Source organism: Gobius niger, assembly GCF_951799975.1.
Source record: "Gobius niger genome assembly, chromosome: 1".
NCBI classification, from domain to species: Eukaryota; Metazoa; Chordata; class Actinopteri; order Gobiiformes; family Gobiidae; genus Gobius; species Gobius niger.
In genome coordinates this window covers 23,092,784-23,120,182 of record NC_136852.1, presented here as the reverse complement: position 1 = coordinate 23,120,182, position 27,399 = coordinate 23,092,784, and the positions used below count along the sequence as shown (strand labels likewise).

General features: G+C 40.5%; 1 protein-coding gene across 2 annotated transcripts; it reads left to right on the top strand.

Moving 5' to 3' along the window:
* The first annotated feature begins 309 nt into the window (after window positions 1-309).
* Window positions 310-27,185, top strand: ubash3bb (ubiquitin associated and SH3 domain containing Bb). 2 transcript variants are annotated; one of them, XM_079555392.1, is made up of 14 exons: window positions 310-648; window positions 20,005-20,058; window positions 20,329-20,515; window positions 21,239-21,437; window positions 22,820-22,989; window positions 23,694-23,902; window positions 24,167-24,311; window positions 24,435-24,558; window positions 25,018-25,137; window positions 25,211-25,303; window positions 25,405-25,549; window positions 25,833-25,939; window positions 26,038-26,147; window positions 26,604-27,185. In XM_079555392.1, the coding sequence occupies exons 1-14, from the start codon at window positions 521-523 to the stop codon at window positions 26,739-26,741; spliced, it is 1,929 nt and encodes a 642-aa protein (XP_079411518.1). In that variant the 5' UTR covers window positions 310-520; the 3' UTR covers window positions 26,742-27,185. The 2 variants fall into 2 exon arrangements, with proteins under 2 accessions (XP_079411518.1, XP_079411517.1); XM_079555391.1 differs by having other exon boundaries at window positions 314-648; window positions 24,432-24,558.
* Window positions 27,186-27,399: the final 214 nt, after the last annotated feature.

Sequence of the window (27,399 nt, the reverse complement as noted above, 5' to 3'; positions counted from 1 at the left end):
AAAATAACCACTTTCAAACCAAATGAGCTGCTTAAAAATAAATGAAGCTCATGCACAGAGTTTCTAGTGACTTGACATTATGATGATGAATTAATGAATGTACAAATTTCATCTGAATCTCAACGAAAAAAAAAATAGAAGGATTTATTAGGTGACCATTTTTTGCTGCAAGCTCATCAAAAGCAAATGACTGGGCACAAACCATGAGCGGGTCCCCTAAGCTGACAGCTTTGTGCGCACTGTTGTAGTTACGCCCCTGTCCACGCTGTCAACATCCAGGGAGCGTCTGTAATTGGCTGCCCCCTCCAGAGGCGGGGCGGCGGGGTGAGGAGCCTCTGCGTGGCCGTGCTGCGCTGCTCTTCCTCCGGCTCCGCTCTGTTGAGGTTACCGCTGCTGCCTTTGCCTCTCCTCCTCCTCCTCCTCCTCCTCCTCCTCTCTACTCATGCGTTCACAGAGGACACCCATGGACTGACCCGAGGACAGCCACCAGCGGACGGCGAAGCGGACTTTTTTGAGGACCATGGCCGCTAAAGAGGATATTTACAGCAAAATCCTCCCTCGCAGGCTCCGTCAGAATCGTCTCGGATCGGTCAAATGTGGCTCCAACCTGGACGTGCTGCTGTCCATGGGCTTCCCCAGACCCAGGGCGTGAGTACCGGACCCTACTGCGTGCATGTGCGGGGATTGGGGATGTCAAAGGTCACGGGGATGGGGACTTATTTATGTGGTTTATAACGGGATTTGCGCTCAGCATCTCGCACACCGCTGCTGGATCCTGTGCGCATATCATTTTTTTTTTTATCGCTAGCTGCAACTCACACTGACAGACCATCAATGCCAGTGAAGTTATAGGAAATGGGCATGCATGGTTAAATCGATGCTAAACAAGAGGAAAACATAATTGTATCCGCTTTTAAATCTTATTCAGCCTGTTAGTTAATGAAGTGTGTTGCATCGCTGATCGCACTGAACTAAGTGCTTTTCAATCATTGTAGGGTGCCTGCCTGTTACATAACATAAACTCTAACTGTTTGAGCTTTAGCAGATATTTTTGATGTATTCCTACGACTGTTGGTAACTTAAGTCAACATAATAACTCAACCCATACTGTGATCAACCATCCTCAATGCTTATGCTAAAAAATTACATTTGGAGCTATAGAAATTGTAATATTCATCTGCAGAACAACAAAAAACAGTGGCAATAATAGGGACAAGGAAAGGTTTTCTAATTTCTCATATTAAATGTGATTCTCAATGCTATTGTGAAACATAGCTTTATGTTTATTATTGTGTCACGAATTGATCAGCACTGAAATTCCTTGATTATCTCCTTTTTTGGAGCACGATGAGCATCCTCAGCTCAGAGGACATTGAACAATTGCGTCGCCCTCTGATTGGGGCTAAACCGACCATGTACAATGCTTTCCAAGAGAGAGACTTCTTTCCATTTGTTTTAACTAATTAATGAAACATGTGCCGGCAAGCATTTACTGATAAGCCACTTGCACAACTTGTTGAATATTGTTAAGCTTTTACTAAAGCTGATGCAGAAACTACACTTTCTGAGTAGAAGTTCTGAGATGCTTAATTAATTAATAAAAAGTTGCTTATTTTGACCTTGGTGGCAAAGTGGAAGACTGCCTTGAGGTCACAAAGTCAAAATGAGGTATTTATTCCAACATTGGGTACGGCTCTTTAGTCTTCTTGTCCTTTCCTCCAACCGGGAGTTGGCACACTAAATGATCTGCCTCTTCAAAGTGGATATTTGCATAGATGGTAACTCAGATTGTAGCTAAAGCCATCTGCATTCAGGCTATGGGTCCAGCACAAAAAGTACACTCCAAGTGAACAAAAAGGATATTAGGTCCAAAGTTTACTTATTTTATTATTATTATATATATATATTTTATTGTTTTTACTTTTTATGCTTTCATGCTATTTACAGTTGTATATGAACCTCACAATACTATTTTTTACGGCATTGTTCATTATCGCTGTACAGTAGAGTCATTGGATCACTATTATACCAAACTGTCTCTCATAAAGATAGAGAAAGCCGGGGTTTGTGTGGGTGTTATAGGATCAGCCTGTGTCCACTGCTGTCTGTGAATGGAGCAACTGTCTGTGATTTGGACCGAGTTTTGGATCCACATCTGTGAAGCCAACCACAGCCCTTGACAGTAAACATAACATCGCTGCCTGGTTTGTCAGGGATACAGGTTACATACAGGGGTAAACACACTCAAACTCCACTTCCTGGACGTTCTGAGAGGAGGCCTTTGATCAAACTGGCTTTTTCTTTCCGCTGCACGTAGCTAATGAATTGTCAGTTGTGCTAATGACATTGAAACCTCGGAATAAAAGAAAAAATGGTGGCATTCTTGTCACAATAGGGGTGGGAGATATAGCAAAAAAAAAGGTGCACATATTTTCTGTGTATCGCCTTATAGAGGCAACGAAATCCCTCTGCTTCTTGTGAACGTTCACGCTTCACTCTGATTGTAAACCCCCCCCCCCCCCCCCCCCCCCCCCCCCGGCACTCAGTCAGAGCTTTCGAGACCGAGAAGGAGACACAGTGAGGGGGGAAAAGTGTCTGTTCTGGAGCATCGATCTGCTTTAAACATTAAAAACCTCTGAGTCACGATATGACGATGTCCCAGCGTCACAGGTATCAGATCATGATTCAGTGTTTATTCTCATATCGCCCAGCTCGATGTCACATTTGGCCTTTACTTTTCAAACAAATACGAATTATTAGACTTTTAATATCCAAGAGCACCATGTTATTGTGAAAAGACATTACGTTTTATGCAATATGATAATTAATGCAATATGCGTTAATCCTAATGTAATCCTATTCAACTTTCCACTACTAAAAATCACTACCGCCATAGATTAATCATTATGGAGTCATGCAAGACAGTGGAGGTAAATCCTATTAAAACAACAAGTATAACAGTTTCCAGAGTTGAAAATGCCACTCACAGCTCTTCACGGCTAAGTCAAGTTTGGAAATGACTTCTTATTCCTTCCTTTTCCATTTAGGAGACTTTTTTTTTTCTCCTACATTTAGAGATTGTAGCAAATAAGAATGGCCTTTATGATGCAACTCAAACAAACAAAATTTATGTAGGCTGAGGAAAGCCGTAGAACAGGGTGTTTAATTACAGTGGCCACAAACAATTATTTCCCATTCATAACCTGGAGTTTATATTATTGCCTTTGCCTTTGAAAAACTTGCATATAAATCCATTGGAAATGCAAAATCGTTTCTGATTGCCAGAAACAAGTGGGGCCGCAGCTAACCGTTCAAATTTCTCTTCCTGTTCGGGTAGACGCGTCCAACAGCTTTAATGTAACTTTTCATTCAGTTATTTCACCAATACTGTGTTTTACAATGTGTACCTCATGTAAACTAGTAAACTATTTAAGTTTTATTTCAGTGTCAAATTATTTGACCATAAAGAACCTCAGACTTAGCCAATATTTCTAGAATGTTTATCGGCCTCCAATTTGTGCTGTCCTATTTTGTGCTGTTTTGCGCTTTTTTTATATTTCCTCTTTACCTTGAATCCTGTATTTTCTTGTTTAATTTCCTGTTTGTGTTTAGTCAGAGCAGCTGCGGTGACCTCAGAGGGCGTCATGGGGACAGTCTTGTTACTTCAAGCCACTTTTATCACATTTACAGTCATATCAGTGAGTGAAAGGAGCTGGGCCTATTTTGGCCCTGGTTATAGTATTTATAGTCCAGGGGAAATCTTGCTGTATTTTCCCCCTGCAGACAGCTGTCACACGAAGGTTAGGAGCGTGTCTGAGGAAGCCCTGTTATGATGAATGGGTCGTCCCAAAGGCAGTAGGCCACTCAGTCCCCTCGGGGCCGTCACATCCTCCTTTATTTGGGCCATAACAGCTTTACCTCCACACGACCACTCTCTTACGTCGTTTAGTCCCGCTAAAGGGGTTGACCCACTAAATCCCCCGTCCCGTTGCAGGTGTCCTGATTTTTCTGCTCTGAAAGGATTACACTTGTGTGTTAAGATTACAAATGTTGTAAGCTTCAGGACAGTGCGTTGGATTGGAGAGGTTTTCAATGGTATTGATTAAATTGAGGAAGATAATGCTGTATATGGTGTATTGACATGTCTGTGTCACAGCTCTTCGTCCAGTCAATAAGGCCCACACAATATCATATCGAACAGGGAGATTCATTATGCAACATGTAGGCTCGTACATAACTGTGTGATTTGAAATGTAATTTGTTAGCTTACAGAGGGGATGCAAGTGATGTCACACAGCATGACAATAGAAGACAAATGAGTGGCAACTTTCCACTGTGCATTGTTATTATTTGTTTTGACACTGAAGGGTCTCTTTAACCGCTCCATATTGTTGTAAAAAAAAATGCTGCAAACAGTATTTGGTATTTGACTGTTCACCAATTCATTTTTACGGAGATGTTTCTTTTTAAATCAAACTGTAACCGCAATTGGATAAAGAGGATAGAGGAACATTACTTTTCCGTCACAAAACGTAATGCTCTTGTGCCTTTTTATTTATTACAAAGTTGTTTGTGTGATAAAACCTGTGTTCTGATTCCATACTGTATTAATAGCCCAGATAACAGATATCAATGATGACCAAATTGGTTGCTGACTATTTTAATTAGACTATATACTTAGTCCATCACACAATGAATGTACTAATAAACTATTGACAGATATTGACATATCGTCAAACATACAATCATGCTCTTTCCGTTCTATTTCATACTATTCATTGCTATAAAATAGGAGATACAGTCTCTTCACCGTCTCTCTGATCAATAGTTGCCATATCCATCAAGGTCGAACCAGGAAATGGGCTGAAGGTCTGCTGTTCATCGACAACAGGTTAAATCACTCTCAAAACCGAATCGATCCGACATTATTGTTCTCTCTTTAGAAGACAAGCGGCTTCCTGCAAGTCACAAGGTGCAGCTCACTTTGTAAAGGACAGCCTTGTGCATGTCAGCTCCTAATGCGGCCATCGATTATACGTCAGATGCGCTGAGTCATGCTGGTTTGCGTCTTTTTTATTATGTTGAAAAAAAAAATTATTTCATGCAATTATTTGAAAACCTTTAGATCAGTCTCATCTCCAAAACTGATATGTGAAAATGTTGCAAGATAAATGACGTCTAACCACAATTGTCTTATCAGTGGGACATCATTCACTGAACTGCTGCTTATGTTACATTTCGGCATACTTTTTTTTTTTTTTTTAAACTGGCCTTAAAATGATACAGTTCTGTTATTTTGTGAGGGGAAAAACCCAATACATACACCACTTTTATAGTTGACTTAATAATGCAGGTGTCCATGTTTAGATGAGCCTGAATAATTTTGCTGTAGGTGATGATGAATATTTAAATCAGCTATATTATATATTATATTATGGTCAAACCCTGTGCTTCTTGTTTTATCAGATCAACACCCACTCACTTCCTGTGCAGATATATCTATCTGTGCAGTTTTTTTCTTTCTGTCTTTCTTTCTTTCTTTGTGCTTATCTGGACAGAAATTTTACACAGCCACACCAAAGATAACAAATAGAATATTCAGCATCCTTCCTGTTCCATATTGTTTATGCTATCTTTTTTGTTCACATTTGCACCTTTTTGGATAGTTAACCTTTGAATAAGGAATGATAAAGCTATTGAATGTATTAAGCAACTGTATATTGTTGGATAATCTGCAGTGTGAATCAGTACGCGTCAAATAATTGTTCTAGTGGAGTTTCCTGTTGCAATGTCTATCTATCACGCCATCGGCCTGGTCTTAGGACAGTTGAGAGGCTACGCTGAGTTTTATTTGGGGCCGAGGGCTTCTAGGATGGACAGCTGTGTGTCATACAAGACCAACAACTGGACAGTTTCTTCCCATGCCGCATAGTGGCATGGGAGAGAGATAAATCTAGGAAGGCCGCAGGACATGTTTTTTGTGTGAGAAATGATGCAGATGTTAGGACTTCACAATGGCCAATTTGCTATGATCTCGTGCTTTAAAACAACAAGTCAGAGAAACTATCGCATATCACATACTGTTATAAAAAAGAAATTGACATGAAGTTAAGTTCACTTCACGATATGGTCAGTTCCATCACATGTAAAACACATGCAGATAATCCAAATCCAAATTGTATTAGTCCTTCAGTCATTTGTACCTGGCACAGATTGAGACTCTGCAGTCTATGACAGAGCTGAAGAGTCTGTGAGGCCGAGATTACCCTGTCCTCTCTGACGTAGGAAAGTCGGTCCTGTCCAAATCATTGTTGAGCCAAAACACAACAGTCTTACTCAGTCCACTGAGGAGTTCTGTTCTCCGTTCTCTACAAGTATAGGGACAGGTGGCTTGTGTTGATTAGCCAGTGTGGGCTGACTCAGGTTTCTCTGCTGTTTGCTCTTTGTTTTCTATCGCACCGCTTGAAGTTGTTGAGGTCTGGAGAGATCATATCCTCATAACCCACCACCCACAAAACATCTTGATTTTGGGAGAGCAAAAAAAATGTGTTGCCAAAGAGATTCACTAATAGTGGCTCTGCGCAGTCAACATTACTAAGCTACTAGAAAGACTGTATGGGAGATTTGAAATGCTTTAGAGGTAGCATCTCTCATGAATTATAGATAGATGTGTTTTTTGGCTCTGTATCTTCGAAAATGCTGATGGATAGGGTTTTCTCGGATGCGCCTTGCCTCTCTGCTACTCTTACAAATTGCTCCCAGTTTGCTGCAGTCATTTGAAGTGTAATGTTGTGAACGTTTCATCTCAAGTGTGTGTCTTGTCAGAAAGTCCTTGGACAAGGTCGTTCAGATGTCATTATTCTCCCCTCTGAAACGGGAGAGGTGCTTCAGTGCGTGCTGCAGATCAGATCAGGCCTCATTTAAAACCCTGTCCGGAAGCAGTCCACCAGAGAGAGATATCAGATTATGAACCATTGTCTCCACTCACATCGCACCACTTGAAACAAGGTGAGTCAGGCCTGAAACAAATGACTCTATGCGCAATGCAATGTTGCCAAGGCAGAATCACAAGTGCAAAATATGCCTAAATCCTGTTACGGTATATTAATATCCTAAGCTTCACTATTATTCTTTAGATAGAGCCTTGGGGAGTAAATGGTTCTGTTTTCCCAGAGCAGGGTGGGGCCCTCAAAAGCCTGTAATGAAAGGTGTTGTGAATTAAAATTAAGCTTAAAACACCCTACACCTAAGCAATCTCATTGCAAAATGTAATTAAATTTATACTAGTAATAATGATGAATCATATAGTTAACCCTTACAAAACTGTGCAGCTTAGTTTACTCAACAATGTTGGGTAAACCAAACTGCACGGTTTACCCAACACTGTGCTTCTGCGTCATACATTGTGCATTGTGAATTATTCTAGTGAACTATTGCAACTTTTCCTGAAAAAAACAGAAGACAGAAGATTCCTGTAGTAAACTCTGAAATAAAAGCCAATTAGCAAAAGTAAGAAGGTTTTGTCCATCTCAACGGTTATTTAAAGTTAGAAAATGACTGCTCGGTTAAGTACTCTGTGGACATCATCTATAGGTGTGGACATGGAGGCTTGGGTTTTAATTACATGTAATAGCCTAACGGTGCCGGGCTGGTCCCAGGGCGGTCATGTGGTCACAGTTGCTGAGGCAGCAGTGAGGGCTGACAGCTGCACTGTGTTTCATACTGTATCAACAACTGTAAATCCCCCATCAGTGAGGGGGTTCAGACAGGTTACCCCCATACAGTCTGTATAGAGGGAACGCCAGTGATATCAGAGCCCAACAACAGCATGGGAACAGAATCCAAACGAGTGGCCACTGGCAAGTGTGCATTGTTATTTGATTTTGCCACACGTCGAAGGTTCTGTTGAGAATTAAAATGTCTGTGCATATCCTCTATAGCGGTGGTTCTGGTATGGCCTCGGGACCTGCCATCATCCCAGGATGACAAGCTGCCACCCAAATAAGTAATAATAAATAAATAAATAGTAATAAATAAGCAATTGATTCTTTCTTTCTTTTAAGGTGTTTCTTTACTTTTTCATGGACTTTTTTGCTGTGAGGCAAGCATGAACAGGACGAACATATTTATAAGAAACCCTATTCAGTCATTTATGTTACCCAAATAATTGCAACCTCAAAATCAGGAAGGTCAAGCTAACATTTGAAACGGTTTGCAAATAGGAAGTACAAATAGGAAGTCTCATCCAAAAGCCTTCGTCATGAGAGGCGATACGTTCTACACTTCATTTAAGAACTTCATAGAACTCCTGAACGACTGAGAGCCTACACAGACAATAGGAAGTAGTGAAATAGCAACCCTGAGAAGACCGTTTTTGTTTACTGATGCCGAGAGAAGCAGTGTAGACACAAATATAACATGGATTTTTGACATGGCCCTGCTTTCAAGGACAAATAACATCTTCTATCTTCTTTTCGTAAATGATATGGGGAAAGTTACACACTCATGCTTGTGTCAGCAACTTGAATACTCCATGAACTACGAGGCAGTCATACTGTTTTATCTCCAAAGTTTGTGTTGTAAAACAAAAAAAATTGAGGCGCTGTTTTAAATATTTCATGCCTTCATTGCCTCTCCTTGCACCAGGGTTGATGTAGTGCAGTGTGGAATAGCTTACAGGCTTCCCTTTAGCAATGCTCTGAGACACAGATTGCATAACTATAACTTATTGAACAATTACATTCTTTTTCATTAATTGTGCTTTACACACAAAACAGTTTACAGGTCAACTAAAATGTCAATAAGCCTTTGTTGTATAAAAACATGATCATGCCTTTTCCATCACCTTATTATTTAGATCTTGCTGCCCGTTTCCTCACAACATCAATAAAGCCTTTAAGCCTTTGTTGTTGGTGCAAGAGGAGGCAGTGTTTCCAGTGTCAGACACGAAAAACCCTGTTCTGTCAGATTGTTTTTTGCTCGGTGCTAAACAGCATCCAGGTGCCTCGTGGGCGATAGAGTTTGCTGCAGTTATACAGTACAACAACACTGTTTCATGCATTTCCTACGAGGCTGTGATGCCTATTGCAATTTTGCTTTTATGTACCCACCCAGTTGAAAATGTATGTTCTCAAACTTATCACAAAAAAAAAAGGTCTATAGTGGAAAATCAAGTCAAGCATAGTTTAACCTCTTAACCCCACCTGAACCAAGCACATTTACTCCAGTTTTGCGTCACTAAAATCTGAAATCTTACCCCCCCCCCCAAAAAGCAGCAAAATAGCAACAAAAATGTGGATGAAAACGAGACGAAAAGCCCTTGGTTTACGTGGGAGGTAAGAGGTTAAGGACCACTGATGTAGCTAGTTTTATGTATCATAAGAACTTGTGATTATTCTTGCTCCTCATCCAGAGGTGCACCTGCCGATCCACCTGTCATTCCCCGAAACATGCCTGAATCTGGACACGGGCTCAAGTCGAGGCCACTCCCGGGCTGAATGGATCAGCGACTAAAGTAGATTTGACGTGGCTCTTAATCTCACGCCCAATTTAATGCCGACTTTGCACAGGCTTTTGGTGCCAGCTCCACAATATTAAGCTGGTGGCTGATGGTTACTCACCGCAGTCTCCTTGTGTCCACTGCGGTGTTTGTCTTGAGAAGGATGCAGAGCGATTGTGTGTGCCCACTGATGACCGAACCATCTGTGCACGAGCTGCTTTTTTTTTTTGCCAAACCCAGAAGCTGGATCTGCTCCAGCTCCTGTTGCCTGGCCTCGCGCTCACTGCACCGGGACATGGGGTTTGGCTGGACGTCCTGCCCGGTCCCCCTCCCCCAGCCTCCCCTGCATGTAATCCTCCTGCTGGAGAGCTGGACCATCATTAGAGGGAAAATGAGATGATGAGACTTTTTAATTACAGATATGATTGCGTGCGAAGAAAGATGTTTACTGCAAGCTTCTTCTGTTTTTTACTTGAGCTTCAAAAGGGCTCGCATTATGCAAAACAAAACTGCTGATGTCATGAGGTGGTGCTCCTTGTTCAAATGTCCTCCACTACAAAACATGTCTCCCTAAAACCTTATGCAGGTATTGTTTTTTAGCTTTGATTAAACACTCTTGTAAGAGGAGACAGTGTGTCCATAGGTGTGAATTACTTGAGTTTGAAAAAAAAAAAAAAAAGAAATCTATACATACACATTTCCTGCGTAGGGAATAGTTAAACTGAAGTGAAGTTTTTGGTCGCGTGTTCCACTGTCACCGAATAAAGCACGAAACCCGACAAGATGCTGCTTTCTTCTCTGAGTCACAGCGACGTGGCTGCCATTCGTCAATCACAACCAAACACAACAAATCGAAGTGGGCAAACCGCCTCCTCACGGACATAATGACGAGAGAAGCCATTATAATAGCACTTATGCTGAATGTTGAATTGGGACATCGACGTGCTCTGTTAAACCCTTGTCAATAAAAGTGAGATTTCAATGCTTTCATATTAATGCGCTAAAGGCTAAAGGCCGTAAATGTCTCACCGATTCCCTATTGAGCCATATCCATATCCGTACACATGTGCAAATATTTTGAACGGAATACATTTTAAATATGGACACGTGATATCTTCTGTTTCAGTTCAGTGAAAACATATTGGATTTGATTTTAGAGACTCGGCTTGATGGGGAAACCACACCAGACCTTCAGCCCAGTAGGAACATGTGTTGTATGTAGTATGCTTGATGTAATATCTCATTCAAGCCACTTAATTCCTATCGCACACTTAAGAATATGGAATTTGTTTTGATCCATGCTCATTCTTAACTTCCCTAAAGCATTTCTAACATCACAAGTCTTCACAGGGATGAGTTTATAAAGCACGTTTCACAATGTTCAGGGGAAAAAGCTGTCATTATTATTTAACACCAACAACAACAAACAACATGTACTGTATGCCAATGTATGCGATAAGGATGCTTTATAATTAGCTGCACAAAGGTTTTTCCCCACAAAGTATAGCTTTAACAATAATGACTTAGGTATAATTCCACTTCTGGAAAGAAAAAAAATCAAGTCTAGGGCTTTTAATGAATAACATGTGGTGTTAAAACCATAGAATTAGATTTTAAAAAGTATCTCACACACAGAGAGAGAGAGAGAGAGAGAGTGGCCAAACCAAATGTGTTCCAGTCCGTTTGACCTTAATGTGGCTGAGTGCAATAGAGTGTAACATTCAACAGCATTCAAATTTGGCCTGTTTCGAATGACATTATTCTGTGCGATGCAAAAAGAGTGGATGAAGCAGCCAGTGCGTGAATAATGATTAACTTTCTGTAAGTAATTTGTACTTTGGCTTTATTTGGAGGAAACGAGATGGTACAGGCTTTATTTGTTGTTTTTGCTTGAAAGGTCACAAATCGACCGCATTTAAATGCCACTGGAAACACCTATTTACGCACCTTGTTTGATACAAAAGCTGCAGGGATCGCGGGGGAAGAAAAGCTTATCATCTCATCATCCGATTCTGAATTTAGCAATAGTGACCATTTTGCAAGTGGTTAGTATTTCAGTTTCCCTCAACACAGTCAATCCATTAGCTATTGAAGGAAAATGGGCAATAGAAAGTAACAGTATTAATTATAAAAAAACACTTTGGAGGAGACTTTTCATATGTTTACTTATTTACAAGCAAATGTTGTTAGCAGTCCAAACGTGTACTGTCAATCAGTGGAAGTGCACACAGAAATGTTTTTTCCCCTGAAGAGTCCAACAAGTCTTTTGACCGAGACATATCTTCGGCTTCAAAAACAAACAGTGTTGGGCCAATTAGAGCTTTACATCCATAAACATCCACGGACCACAAATAAACTGAGAGAGACAGAGACTCTGCTCATTCAGCCTTGAAATGCTTCGTGTGCATCTTATCTATGTATTTTGTCTCTTTGTTCAATCCTCATAAACAAGATACAAGAAGCCTGCGAGACTTAGTCCATTCTGAAAGTGTTGCAGACCGAAGAAATAGACCAATGTGCTGGTAATGTGCGGCTACTGATACATCTTACTAACTTCATCTAACGAAGAAAAAGACAGTCTGATAGGAAAGTTTGTTCAGGGTTGTGTTTATGCGGCGTTTCCAAAGCTGTCACGTAGAAATAAGGCCTCACTTTGAGCTGGAAACATTTGAGGGGCATAGCTGCACTGATGAAAAAGCTATAACTCGTGCTTAAAACCACTGTGAAGCTCTTGAGAGTTATAAATGGAGCTCAACAGTCCGGCCCTCGTTCAGGAGAGAAAATGGCAAACGCTTCAAGATACAGCAACGTTTAGTTTTGGTTTGGTTTCAGATGAATGCGGAATTAGTTTAGTTGTAAGGTCAGGAGATTCCACATACATTGTTGTCGAATGAGCACAGGCAGGTTTCCAGGTAGGCAGGCCATGCAGGTATTGTTGCACTGTTGGAAATTAATTTGTCTACATACTTTATGTGAAAATGTAGAGTTCTTCCAGCCCAGTTATGTGAAAGACGGAGTAATGTGCGGCTTTTTGTGGGAGTTTACATTGTAATTACAGGGCTACAGCAATTCACCTACAACAAACTTTCTACTAGGTTTGTAAGAGCTCAAGTGGAACAAGAGCTCCGTGAATCTGAAATAGTTGTTATGTTATGCGACTGAGTTTTTGCTGCAGTATTTATCATGAACTCCAGTGTGTGAACGTATCGTTTAAGAGGAGAGCTCCCGGGACAGTGCAGAGAACCTTAGGAAAAGATTAGCGTTTCTTTTGTGAAGGCGGAAGTTTATGTCCTCATCCTCCTCGCGCAGCAGCACAATGAGGCTCAGTTTAGAAACACTGTCTCCAACACACTCTCTTTGTGTCAATACATCTACAGAAAGTCTCTACGGAGGCTCCGGACACACTCTGAGGTACAATGAGAAGCTTTTAATGTGCTCTGAGATAAGTTTTTGCCCTGGTTAGTTCATGTTAGACAATGCAAACAAGTATGGAGTAGGTCTGATCGAATTATGTCAGATTTACTGAACGGTTTTGTGATTGTGATTAGACTCATGAGGTAAAATCAAGCTTCAGATTTTACACATGTGCAGCAGAGACATTATACACACTTGTTAAAGGATGATATTATTGCAAACAAACTATTCGGAGGATGTTTCAAAGGGGTTAAGGGGATGTAGTTTTTACATTTTTATTTTAAGAATGGAAAATGAATACTTTAAAGCATTATACAATATTATGCTAAATGAAATTGTATTTCTAAGACTTACAATTCACTATCATATTTGTTGGAAGAGGCAGCAAATGATCATTAACATAACTTGCCTAAACGGCGAGAGCGGACAGAGCAATGTTGCTGTATAATGGACTATGCTAACCTATTTTTAAGCCGACGTGGGGTCAGTGTGTCTGTAAACAGGAAGTGTGGGGAGTGGACGCCTGCAGAGGTTCAGGGTTTCCCACAGCGACACACGGGGGTAAATTAGGGTCGGTTGAGAGGTGGGCGGGGCTTAAATGCTGCAACCTCCTCTCGGACAGCTGATACACGGCATGAGGTGGGGTCGTTCTTGAAATGACGCCATATGCCACCTGCTTTCACTTCACCTCACAACATCTTTTAGGCTGAAAACACTTGAGTTTAAATAATTATGGCTCCTTTGAATTTCAATAACTGCCATATTTGTGTTTACATAGCAGCAATGGTCGTTTGGTCCGCCGATGATGCTATGATGTGAGCTAAAACCAATACAAGAGAGTCAGCTGGACACATATGGTGCTGTTACAGATATTAGGTTTAGACTAGAGCTTGTGTTTGAAGCAGGTGAAGTTTTTTTTTTCCAAGTCCAGCAGCTGCCAGACAAACTCTGCAGCTCATAACAAAAAGGCAGCTGAGCAGAGCACTTGTATTTTGTTCATCTGTTGCTTTTAACCTCGCAACTACGACTGTCAAATTAGACAGAAGAACGTGGGGAAGATCTCATCCATGCCTCTGTAGCTTCCTGATTAAATAAAGCTCCCGTAGTTTCCCTGTGAACCGCTGATACTGACCCGTTTAGCCTCAAACAATGTGCTTCACTCCCACACGGCTCTGCTCCTCTGCCCTTTCATGTCAACGCTGGTACATTGTGGTGTTTGATTGTGAGGAAACATAGTGTACAGGTGTTTTCTGGACATTTAAAACATGTATTAAAGGTTTTGGGGACGGTTTGGTTGCACAAATTAGCGCTGGTGGCATGCTATTTCTTTTTCCATGCTCATTTTGCTGTTCAGCCTCAAGGACACTCATGGTTTCTACTGTGGAATCTCTTGAAATAGACAAAATGCTAGACATGTGGAAAGATCACGCTTCAGCTACTGTTTGTGTTGAATTTCAAGAAGGCGAGATGATAGACAAGAAGGTTGGGAGACATTATTCTGCTGAACCATACAGGCCTATGATAGTGTACAGTAGCACTGGTGTAGCGATGTGAGGGCTCTTCTCTGTTTGTGTCTTCCTCTTCCTGTCTCAAACACTTCACTCAGGATCAGTCTGAGGACAGATTCACATGTACGTGGGTGACAGGCTCTCACGCGCTCACATTTTACATAACCATTCAGTGACTGTATAATCCTATGCCATTTGAATGTGATGTGCAGTAGATCTTTGACAGCTTCATTGAACCATGAGGGGAATTGCTTTGTCATAGCTGCTCAATTACACTCTGTATTTAACACATAGTAATAGACTACTATTAAAACATAAATGAAATAAGTATGTTACTATGAACATAAAGCAAAAGTATCTGGTTCTACAAATTACATGTATTAATTAGATTAGGTTTTATCTTCTATTATTGAACTTTGATCTTTTACTTGTTTGTGTCCTGTAGCTTTATGGTATTCATCATTAAGGAAGTGCAATTCAGGTTCACCACAGCTGTTTACCAAACTGCGCGGAAAAGTTTCGATTTCGAGCAACTTAACAAAAATAATTGTGGGTTTTTTCCCTCACAGCACAGTTCCAAAATTGACAGTCCTTCTCTGAGAATGTAGTTGCATAAAATAAGAATTTAAATGAATGTGCTGTGAAATCTATACAAATAGTAAGAGCACCATTGTGAATTCTCTCCATGGGGTCCTATTTTGTGAAACCAGCTCGCCTTGTAGTTATGATGACCTCTACAAACATGTGATTCATGTATGAGTGAAGCTGTTCATTTATCAGTCTACTCTCCAATGCTCCTGTGTACAGCGACCTGAATCTTGTTGTCATTCACTGAATCAGAAAATAAGCTCTCATTCAGACACCATTTTGAATAATGATTCTTCAAATGCCCTGCAGTGTGGAGTTTGTTCAGTTGTTTTGTTCTGGAGATAAAATGATGTCATTTGGGGAATATTTTCTCCCAAACCCTTGTATTCGTTGCTCTGAGCCCACACAGGCCGGGCCCAGGTGGACTGCTCCAACACTTACTGTGTGTACTGTGTGTGAAGTGGGACAGCTGTCGAGCCCACCTGGACACTAACACAAGGCTCATTTGTTTAAGGCAGAAGTTTATGGAATGGAAACATGGAAAATGTTCGATTGCAGTCTTTTAGTATTTTAAATCTCATGATTACACAATGCAATTTCTTATTTAGCTCATCGTCACCCTTGTCAGTGCTTGTAGGTTATATTATTATTATTATTATTATTATATATTGGCCTGCAGTGTTTGGATTGCTTTCAGTTTTGAGCTTCGCTAAACTTACATATTTTTACTTTTTATCAATGGAATTTTTTCAGTCAAAGCTAAACAAAATACAAAAGAAACTAATCATGAGGGATAGATACAATAAGCTGATAGAAATGATCAAAGACAATCAAAAGTTTTACAATATATACATTATATCATATCATACACTGATGCGTAATCTATGGAAGTGTGGTATATTCAAAATTTCCATTTGAATTGTCGCCTTTTTTCCAACTCAGCACTTCTTATATTGTGCGGTTTGTTGACCTCTGGACCTCTGTTGATTTTTGAGTGTACTGTTGTGACTAATTGGTGCCAAACGGTTTGGCATGTGTAGGTCACAGGACACACTTCTCTTTTCCACGACTGATGTACTTTTACACCCAATATGAGTTTGCTGGTGCGTGGGCGGCTGCTGAATAGACCTTTCTCTCACATGCTCAGAAAAAAGCAGTTATAGCTCTCTCCTGAGCAATGTAGAGGACAATTGAAAGGACAAGACTGTGGTGAGACAGCTCATGAATGATGCAGGGATGAAGTCAGATTGATATTGAGATGGTTAAGGGGGTGAAGGATGCTGCTTAGGGGCTAGGACAAAACCCTAAGGAAATAAAGTGACATAAAGTGAACCAATATTAGCCAAATTCAAACTGAAAGTAATTTAAAAAAAACTCCACTGAAAACATTAATCCCATCACTGCTGGACGTGTCTCTTGTTTTATACAGGTGTAGGGGACAGCGGGGTGGGAAGGGTTGGGTCTCGCAGTGTTTTTGAGCTAATAAGAGAGAGCAGGCTAAACTGAGAGGTATGTGTCACTTTCTGTTTATGGAAGCTAGATGGCAGCTGCCTGAAAGGTGAGTAAACCAGAGCAAAAAAAAAAAAAACTAAAATGTACCAACTTTCGTAAACATTTGGTTGTGTGAGTCAGCTTTCACACTGAAGAGTTTGACTTTAATTTATCAACATTTTCAGGATAAACAGCCATAATCTTAAGACTAATTAGGTTCTTAATCATTGATTAAATGATGGCCCAATGACCAACTGGGGGCCTTGGGTCACATTTTGTGGGGAATATTGGGTCACACAAATTACATGGATGTCCCAAGCCTTTCAAACTTGACACCTGGTATACAGTACATGTACTGGTAATGCCTTATATGAAGGTGTGCTCGTTAAGTATTAATAAGGTTTAATACCTTATACCTTAAGCATTAATAATATACATGTAAAGTTTTACCACACTGCTTTTTATACTTATACTGTATCTGTTTACATACTAATAGAACATAAATAATATGTTTATTCATAGCCAACCCTAAACCTAACCCTAACCTTAACACCCTAACCCTAAAATGATTACTAATGCTTATTAATACTTAAAGGGACTATACAGTGTTTAAAAAATAAAAAAAATATTTATTTTCCTCCCCCTTCATGTTCCAGCAATGTCCTAAGGTGTAAAATGAGCCCAAACTTATTCACCACAACTGCCTCTAAAATCCTACACTGTCACTCAAAAAGTTTGCATTGACATATTATTAATAGACCGTCATTACTCACTCCTCCCCGTTGACCACAATGACCATGTTCGAGGGGGAAATCATGGCAGATTTACTGACTCCTACTCCCATGCTCTGACGAAGCATGTTCCTAAAAAGGGCGTATGGGCGGGATCTTCACTGTAGACTCGACTTTTGTGTAGACATGTAGTTCACGCAGCTCCAATGCTAACAGTCCTGCCCTCATCAGTACGAGATTTTTTTAAACTTTTCTTACAAAAAACAGCCTGGTTTCTTTAATTGTAACTACCCAGCGTTACCACAGGAGGAATATCTAGCTGTAGAAGTTCCAAAAAATTAGAAACCAGGCTTTAAAGATGTTTTTAACGTGTCTAAAGTGCCATGCATTCCAATGGGGGACTAGCGGCTATATGGAGGTACTACAGCAATGGCGGCCCCTCGTGCCGTCGTCAAAAAGCAGAGGAGCCAGCGGCCATTGGTCCGAAGTGCCATCATGCACAAGCTTAATATAGAAGGTACAGTTACACGTATGACCTGAGGTGGCAGTAGTGAGTATAAAATGGCCAACTTACATCTAGCCCCTTCAATGAGCACACCTTAATTTAAAGCGATACATGGACCAAACTCTGAGGAGTGACTGAAGAAGTGGTGGACCGTCTATTATTGTGGATCTTCTGTTTTGTTTGCAAACCCAGACAAGGAAGACCTTATTAGAACTTATTAATACAGAGAGTTGTTCTCCTGCTGTTCCCCGCTCTATCTGTACGGTCCTGTACCTGTACTGACAGGTCGGATCCATCTGTTATGCTTCCTGTAGATCTTAGTGGTTATCAAGGTCTGTAAGTGAAGTTCAATAAAGACGAACGCTGTGGTTTACTGTCTTCCCATCGCCTTTATCTATAACGCACATCTCTGTTCAACGGTTGGGACAGTGTAAAAAGGTCGCCTCCTCCCTATGAAAGCACATTAGCATATCCACGCATGCCGCTGTTATCTGGCGAATGCAGCTAATTGGATTGTGTGGCTCTAATGGGGATAGTGTTATTACTTTTATTCTGTATTCCTTCTTATCACCGAGGCCCCAGGTGTGAGCAGCCAACAGCGCCGACATGAAAAGATAAATTACCATTCGCTTTGCTTTTATCCCTTTGAGCTCACAATAGCCGCTGTTTGTGCACCTAAAAATAGCCACACTGACGGTAAAGCTTAGTTAAATATAGCTCAATATTTAGGCAACCAGTTTCATCAGTGACTGTTCCCACACCCTCTTGAATCATTACCAATAGCGGTTGAGTTACAGTTTATCTTGACTTGACCTCTATGTGTTTTATGTGTTTGGAAGTAAACTAGAAGTTGAAGTAAACTACTTAACGGCTCTTATAGCTCCATGTAGGCATGTGTGAGGGCAATATGAGGGGTTCCCAAACTTTTCAGGCCAGGAACCCCAAAATCATCGTGAAAATAGTCCCAATGTAAAATCAAATAAATTATATAGAAAGTATCAAGCAAAAAATAGCCTTTTCTCTTTCTCCTACTACTAATTATTTATTACTACTACAGCTTTTACTGAAATTATTATTATTTCTTGCTATTATTTTCAGTATCCAGCTTACTGGTATTACTCCTACTACACATATGTTTCATTTACGTGAAACTAAACAAATCAAATGACTAAATCATTAATATGAACATATAGACAGTATTTGGAAGAGAACATTTCTCATGTTCTCTACCAAATACTGTGTGTACCAGAGTTCTGCCTGGGGACTTTTTGAACTCAGAAGAGAATATTAACAACCAAACTTTTATGAGAAAGGTCTCCTCCAGCAGGAAGTGCACACAAAAGTGAACTTCTGCTGATGAATTATTAACTACTTTCGTTCAAAATGCAGCCTCACAGATCCACTGCGCAGATCAGTGCATAAATGTCTTTTACTCTACTATCGATGGAAAAGTGACAAACAATTGAAGTCATACTTGAAGGGTTTTAGATTTCCGTCTTTTGTCTGTGTTACTGGACTATACTATATTCTGTTTTCACATATTGTATGTTCTGTATTCACCTCAATTTAATTAGCTTGATTGTCTATTACATGTAAAGCACATGTTGAGAATCATTACAATGCGTTATATAATCTTTTATTCTTTATTTTCCCTTGGATGACTTCAGTTAAGGGGACATTTCAAAACTCAGCAATGCTTCCAATAATCAGACTTGAAGTTACAAATTACATTATTCCAACCAGACACTGTAGCTGTCCTCAAATAAACCTGCTTATGATTCCTAAAGCTTAATAAAAATCATCAGACTCCTTTTCAGTTCAAATGTGCTTCAGACTTATTTGTCAGTCTTTTGTCCTGTGGGATGGTCTTATTTCCTTAGTAAATCCTTACCATTACGTTGTATTTCCTTTTGCGTGACACTGTGTTATGCCCGAATGTACACAGCCTATATTAATGCGCTCTTGCTCAGTTTATCCATTCAGGGGTGGATGAATAATTCACAAGTGCTTCTTTTTCCAGTGACATTTTGCACTGAGTCTCTGGATCATTTCTGTAACATGCTTTTTCCCCCCTTCACCGTCACCTATAACTCCTCTCTTGTTTTACGCTCTCATAGTTTCCACACAGGTGTCAATCCACAGCATGGTACTATGTATCTGCTAAGACACTGACATTGACATGGATGACTGCGCAAAACCATAAGCAAAACAATGTCAATGATTAATTTTAAGGAATTATTTGAAAGATTTTACTCCTGTGTTTTTCAGACTCAAAGCCTTGGTTTCGACGGGAGGCCGTAGTGTCCAAGCTGCCTGTGACTGGTGAGTGTGCACGACTAGAGGCTTCCACAGATGTGACTGCCACAACAGGCTAATTTAGGAGGGTTACACTGCCATCTATTGGAGCATGGTTACGCATTTGCTGGAAAATCTATAATAATGCTCTAAAACTGCGGTGAAAAACACATAGGAAATCTCTTTATACATGTGTAATGCGAGTATAATACTGGACAGTTCAACGTTTGTGAAAAGCAACATCTTTTGACGAGTTCTTGGTGCCTGTATCAGTGAAGTCATTTTTCTTCTGTCCAGGTTATTCTCCCATGTGGACGACCCGTTCCTAGATGACCCCCTGCCTCGAGAGTTTGTGTTGTACCTGCGCCCCAGCGGCCCCCTCCAGAACCAGCTCTCCCACTTCTGGCAGCAGAGCCGGGTCACCTGTGGCAAAAACAAGGCCCACAACATCTTTCCCCACATCACGCTTTGCCAGTTCTTCATGGTGAGCTTAGGCCAGTGTCATGTGTGGAAATACAATACATATTATTGCAGTATTACAGCTGATTTTGAAGAATGGTTTTAATTCTTTTCACTTAAAAGTCTTGACAAAGTTGTAGCAAAGGAAATATGTTTGTCAGTATCACCAGAACTAAATTAAGTTCATGGCTGGATTAAACTGGCTAGTAGTATAGAAAATGTTTATGGACAACAACTTCAAAAAACAAAGCAAAAACAAATGGAAGTGCTTGATGACAGTTCTTGAGTCCTTATCTGTACTCTGTAGTTGAATTGTCGTGCGTTTCGCCTCTCATCCAAAAGGCGATATAGATTGTCCTATAGTTTCCTCTTTATTCAAAGGTTACTGTTGTGACAGTCACAAAGCTTGTTTCCCAACAGGTAGAGAGTAGCTTTTATAAATGTAGTCTGACTGTGAGCAGAAAGCCTTAGTGTCGCTGACAAAGTGTTTTGGATGATAAACGTCTGACAGTTCAACTACAGAGTACAGACAATGACTCATGAACTGTCATCTAGGATGGACAACTCCTGCACGACTGAGAGCGTACACAGAGATATTCGTAGTAAAGTATATAGTAGTTACTATTATGGCTATTGGCTACTTATGACAAGAAAACCTTAAACTATAATGCAACTTTTTCTATACTCTCCCAATGCATTTACTCAACGTACTTTTCTTGCTTGGACATGATCGCATTGCTCCATGCAGTGTGCGGACCACAAAGTGGAGGCCCTGTGTGAGGCTCTGCAGACCACAGTGCAGCAGTGGAGGGGCCGGTTCCCCAGCCCGCTGCCCTTGGAGCTGTACACCTCCTCAAACTTCATTGGGCTCTTCGTGGAGGAGCAGGTGGCGGACGTCCTGAAGCAGTTTGCTGCAGACTTCACCACAGAGGCAGCGAGAAAAGCAGGTATGCTCCAGAACATAGTGTAATGATAGTATATTAATTAAGAGTATATTAATCTACTGTAGGTGTGGCTTTGCGACACAACATGCTGGGAACATCGGAAACAATATGTCATTTAACCATATTTTATATTATATATGATCTCAAAATACAGTTGTCATTTAATCAAAAACCTCTTGATTTGAGTCTTGCTCAAAAGGCAATCAAAGGTTACAGAAGTATATATAGACATTTTTGGAAAAAATATTGTAAAAACTGCTGTGGCAGAATTTTTATTTGGTTTATGTCATGATTGGTTATTATGTGTCAGCTCATCCTTCTCAAAAACAGCTTATCTCAAACTTTAAGTACTTCCCTCCCACGTGTGTCAGTGTCAACCCTAACCAAAAACCTCAAAGTCAGATTTTAACACCAAACCTACTAGAAGTGTCATGAGAGCCGTTTGACATTTACATTTGTACACACTAGTCTACATAGGAAGAGGCACTTATACAGACCACACTTGATATACATAGTACAGATGAATCTATTTGTGATTGAGTGTTGCGTTTAAGACATGTTGTAAAATAACAAAAAACATAGTTAACACTGTTATACAGTTTTTGTGATTTATTATCTTACTGATTTTTTTTTTAATGGGCACTGGATGTAGCATAAGAGGAAATTCCATACTGAGATTCTCCCTTTTCCACATTTTTGTTTTACTTTTATTGGAAATTATTGTTAAGGTTAAGGTATACTTTATTGTCTCTGTCGGGAAATTTGCCTTCTGCATTTGACCCTTCGATGCCATTGTGTAAGGAGCAGTAGGCGACGGCAGTGCAGCACCCGGGGACCCATCTCCAGATGTAGAGCCAGAGGATTCACCTATTGTACATGTTTTAAGTGGTAGGGGAAACCGGACTACCCGGAGGAAACCTAGGGAGACACAGGGAGAACATGCAAACTCAACACAGTAAGCTGCTCCACACAGAAAGCTGCTTCCAGTTTATCTCTTTTGTGGAGATGGGGTTTTGGCCATTCATGTATCGCACTTTGTCAACATTAATTCACTCTGTGCAAATTGAGGTGACTAAAATGCTCTCTGCGCCCGCCACTCACTTCAGACTGAGTTCATCCCCAATGCATCAATGTTGGCAGAAAATTGAATATGTCCACGTACTCTGTTTCAGGGCGTGGAGTAGGTGCCAAATCAGATTAGCACTGGGCTGTTAGTGCTAATGCTGTCATGGTGTGTTTATGATCAACTGTGGAGAGGGAGATTAAAATGTCAACTGAATCTGATATGGAAATGATGAAGAGACTGCTGTTGTCGTACATTTCAGGTCTATTTGAAGTGAAATTCATCAAAATATATTAAGCTTTTCTTCAATTTTATGTCACAGAAGTGCATGTGGAGCCCCATAAGAAGCAGCTTCATGTTACGTTGGCCTATAATTTCCCCACGGACCACCTCTCGTCTCTGGAGAAACTGGCCAAGGGCATCGAGGTGAAGCTCGGCTGTGATTGGCTGGCGGTCCTGTTCTCCCGGGACATTCGATTTGCAAACCACGAGGTAAACTTATACCTGTCGATGATAGCTTCAGTGATGTGCTAGTCAATCATGTATGCTATTTTATTATTTTCAGTTAATTCAGCTCAAAATTCTAAAGTCTACTTCAAAATAAAGTCAGTTGTTCTGAAGTTTAAAGGTGCATTTTGCAACTTTTCATGCAGTAAAAAGTTAATATTTGTGCATATTTGACCTTTTTTGTGACCCAGCGGCTGCAGGAATGGTCAGCATGGCACCTGCAACTCTCCAGGATCAATTGTTTTGTAGGTTTTCTGGTGCAAGGATCCATCAGCAGTGAAAGCCTACCAAACAATTGTACCTGGAGCTTCCTAGAGACCACCGTAATTAAAAGTAAAGGTGCCATGCTGACCACTCATACAGCCGCTGGGTCACTACGAGCTCAAATACGCACAAACATAAAGTTTTTTTTTCCACATGCAAAGTTGCATAATGCACCTTTAAAAATCCCCATGGTCCAGGCCAAAACGAAACACATCGATCTCGAGTTTCTCTTCATGACATTTTCATGATGAATCGACAAAATCTTAAATCTTAAGCTTAAATCTTTTTTTACACAGTATATTCCATAATTTAGAAATGTAATGAGTTATCCATGAATAGAACTATTTAAGTATTTCCATCCCTATTAATTTCGATGTGGCTTATGCTTGCGTTTTATCGTGTTTTTTTTGTCTATTGATTGACAGACTTTGCGGGTGCAGTACCCCTATGCGCCTCAGAATGAGGATGAGCTGGAGTTGGTTCCCGGGGATTACGTCTTCATGTCTCCGGTGGACCAAAGCAGCACCAGTGAGGGCTGGGTGTTCGGGACCTCCCTCTCCTCTGGACTGTCCGGTCTGCTGCCCGAAAACTACATCACGCTGGCCGATGAGTCCGACACATGGGTTTTCCACGGGTGAGTGCAAGGAAAAGCAGAACACCCAGTCAGGAGGACTCTATGGGGGTCTGAGTTGACTTAAAAAGTTGTCTGAATCTTTAATACTTTTGCAATCATGAGGATGATAATTCAAATATATAAACATGATATGCACATTATTTATTTGGAGGAAAAGGTATTGGATCCACATTGTAAGTAAGTAAGTAATGTAAATCATTTTTTGAGGTACTGTATTTACAATAATATCCAAAGCTTGTTTTACTGAAATTGTCTCTTTCACAGCTCTCACTCGTTCTTCAGCTGCGGCCCGTCAGAGAAGGGTGGTAAAGACAGAGGGGTGTTTGATGGCCTGCTGGACAGTCGCCGTCCCGAAGGCACCAGCCCCGGAGAAACGCCCACCCTCAGCCTTATCTGTCATCCCATGCAGGTAATATTAATCAGCTAATGGAGACGATGATGGAGGAAACAACAGGATTTGAGCCAGTGCTAAAGCAAAGATTATAAAAGCAATGTTTAGGATTATTTTATTAGTTTTATGTTCCTGCAGCAGGTTCTGCGGATTAGCGGAAGCCACTCTCGACAGCCAAAGCGGACACTCTTTGTTTGTCGTCACGGGGAGAGGATGGACGTGGTCTTTGGGAAACACTGGCTCCAACTCTGCTCAGACAGTAAAGGTAATAAATACATGTGTTTCTTCAAGCTATAAGTACAATGGTTCCTGCAGTTGTGCTGATATATACGGTATTTTACCTGTAGTGTCACACGATTTATACATAATTTAGCTCATTTTACAAAAGCTATGCCTGTAAATCTTATGCAAATGAATGGAGATTGGGGTTTGTCCTTTCTAAGCTATTGCATACCTCTAATTGTTGCATCCATTATGTCTTCCCTGTGTTACATTGACCTGTGTGTTTTAGAGAATCTATCTATCTTAATTATTCTTAAGTGAATGAATATAAGGGTATACTTCATTGTCTGTGTGTTTTCGGACACTCTTCATACTGTATAAATGCCCACCAATGTCCACATAGAAGACTCTAGAGCTACATTTATTTTATGGCAAAGTCATTGATACATATATATTTCTGAAACAAAAATTCACACAGCAAACAATGCTTTTATTTCTTCAGGACGTTATATTCGTTCTAACCTGAACATGCCTCCCAGTCTTCCGATGTGGGGCAGTCAGAGGGACTATGACATGGATGCTCCAATCACAGTGGTGGGATGCACACAGGCACGACTCGTGGGTAAGCACATTTTCTAATATGTTTGTAAAATAGATGTGTTGTAACTAATGTTCTATTCTGCATTTTTCTGTAGGGGAGGCACTATTAGAAAGTAACACAGTAATAGAGTTTGTGTACTGCTCGCCTTCACTACGGTGTGTCCAGACAGCCCAGAATATCCTCAAAGGTAAGAGACTTGTCCGATGTATTTATTTATTTTTTCTCATTTCTATGTGAGCCAAGCTAAAAATCATACATGCAATAATAGTTGTTTTATTGTATTCTCAGGTTTGCAGCAGGAGGGGAAGCTGAAGTTGCGAATAGAGCCAGGTCTGTTCGAATGGACAAAGTGGGTTTCAGGAAACTCACTTCCTGCTTGGATACCCCCTTCTGACTTGGCAGCATCACACTTCAGTGTAGACACAACTTACAGGTCAGACAAACCAATCAATATAGCAGCATGAATATGATTATTTACCCTGTGCCTGAGGGTAACAACATTACACTGGACTCTTTGCTACCTCTTCAAGATGTTTAGTTTGCCACAGCAGATGTTGTCATTATTGGCCTGGTTCAACTAATATATTTAGGCTCAGCAAAAATAGTGTTCAAGCTTTTGCCTCTCTGCCTCTATTTCCACTGATATATCTATTCTAAGCTTAAGGAAATGAGACATAATTTGGATATTTAATCTCTCCCTCTCTCTTGTCTCATAGACCACTGATTCCTGTTAACAAGCTCACTGTGTCTGAATCCTACGAGACGTACATGAGCCGGAGCTACCAAGTGACCAAAGACATCCTGTCCGACTGCAAAAACGGCGGTACATCCCCCGTCCTGGGATATGTGTCTATAAATACTCAATAAAATGTTCATTGTATGAAAGTTTATATTGACTGTGCTTCGTGTGCCCCTGCACAGGAAACAACGTGCTGATTGTAGCCCACGCGTCTTCCTTAGAGGCCTGCACTCGACAGCTGCAGGGTCGAAGTCCACAGAACACCAAGGACTTCATACAAGTCGTCCGAAAGGTGGGTCAGCTCATTTACTACCAGACCCGATACTGTAGACATGCCTTAACATATCATGCAATTACAATGACACATGATCTTTAAAAACAAAAAAATATCACACAAGGGAGAACACAGGGTCTGAAAACCATTGTGGTTTGTGGGCTGAGCATAGTTTGCACACCTATAAACGTCACTTGAAGAAAAGATCTGCTACCACAGAGGTTTATTTAAAAAAGTTATTTCTAAGAATTGCCTTGTAGTGGTGGCAATTTGTGTGCTGAAATGATCAGAGTTTTAGCATAGCTGTCTGGGCTCAAAATAGGATTGGTCTTTATTGTCATTGCAAAATTATTCACAACAAAATTAAGTTTGAGAGCACTCCCTTGCAAAACAGCATGAAACACATAAAACAAAATACAATAGGCGCACCACCACCTGATGCAGCAGGTTGAACTGTTTTGCCTTTGCTTCCAGATTCCTTATTTGGGCTTCTGTTCCTGTGAGGAGCAGCCGGACACGGGGGTGTGGCAGTTAGTGGACCCGCCCATCCTGCCCCTGACACATGGACCTAACCACACCTTCGACTGGAGGGAAGCTCTGCAGCAGGAATAACTCAAAACTATACAAATAACAGAACGATGGTGACTTCACAGAGACATTTAAAAGATTCTACAGTTGGTCTATCTATGCCCTTTACTGATCAACCATTGATCCACTGACGCCATCTTGTGGTTTGCTTTTTGCTGCACGATGCTAGGAGCTGGGAGATTTTGAGCAGGGAGTTGGTTGCACTGAGTAGACGCTCAGTTTTGTGAAGTAACAAGTGCTTAATTTATTTTTCATAATGATTGTACATTAAATTATTGTATATTACCCGACCGTAAGAGCTTCCTATGAAAGACTCAGGTTCCTCTAGGTTTGACAAAAACCAGTAGTTATGATTTGAAATTAAAAAAAGTAGTCTAAATAATTTTATTACAATGCTATTTATCCATGTCCTTATCAGTATTATCATTATGTTAATTTGAGGTCCATATATTGACACAAAAACATTTCTGAGACCTTACTTTACCTTACCTACCTTAACATGTTTAGATAAATCATTCATCTACTGCTTATTTCCACTGTGGTAAGAGACTATTTCAGTAACATTGGGCCATAGGTATATGATAAAATACATTTGAGGACCGTTGCCATAGCAATTAAGAATAAAAATGGCGCTTTTGACAAGAAAATGATGTGACTGAAACCCACATGTGTCAGTTACTTT

Coding starts and splice junctions, on each gene's coding strand:
- ubash3bb (XM_079555391.1), top strand. CDS start 521: ATGGCCGCTAAAGAGGATATTTACAGCAAAATCCTCCCTCGCAGGCTC. Junction 25,138..25,210: donor CACACAGGCACGACTCGTGG/GTAAGCACATTT, acceptor ATTTTTCTGTAG/GGGAGGCACTATTAGAAAGT. Junction 25,304..25,404: donor AGCCCAGAATATCCTCAAAG/GTAAGAGACTTG, acceptor TTGTATTCTCAG/GTTTGCAGCAGGAGGGGAAG.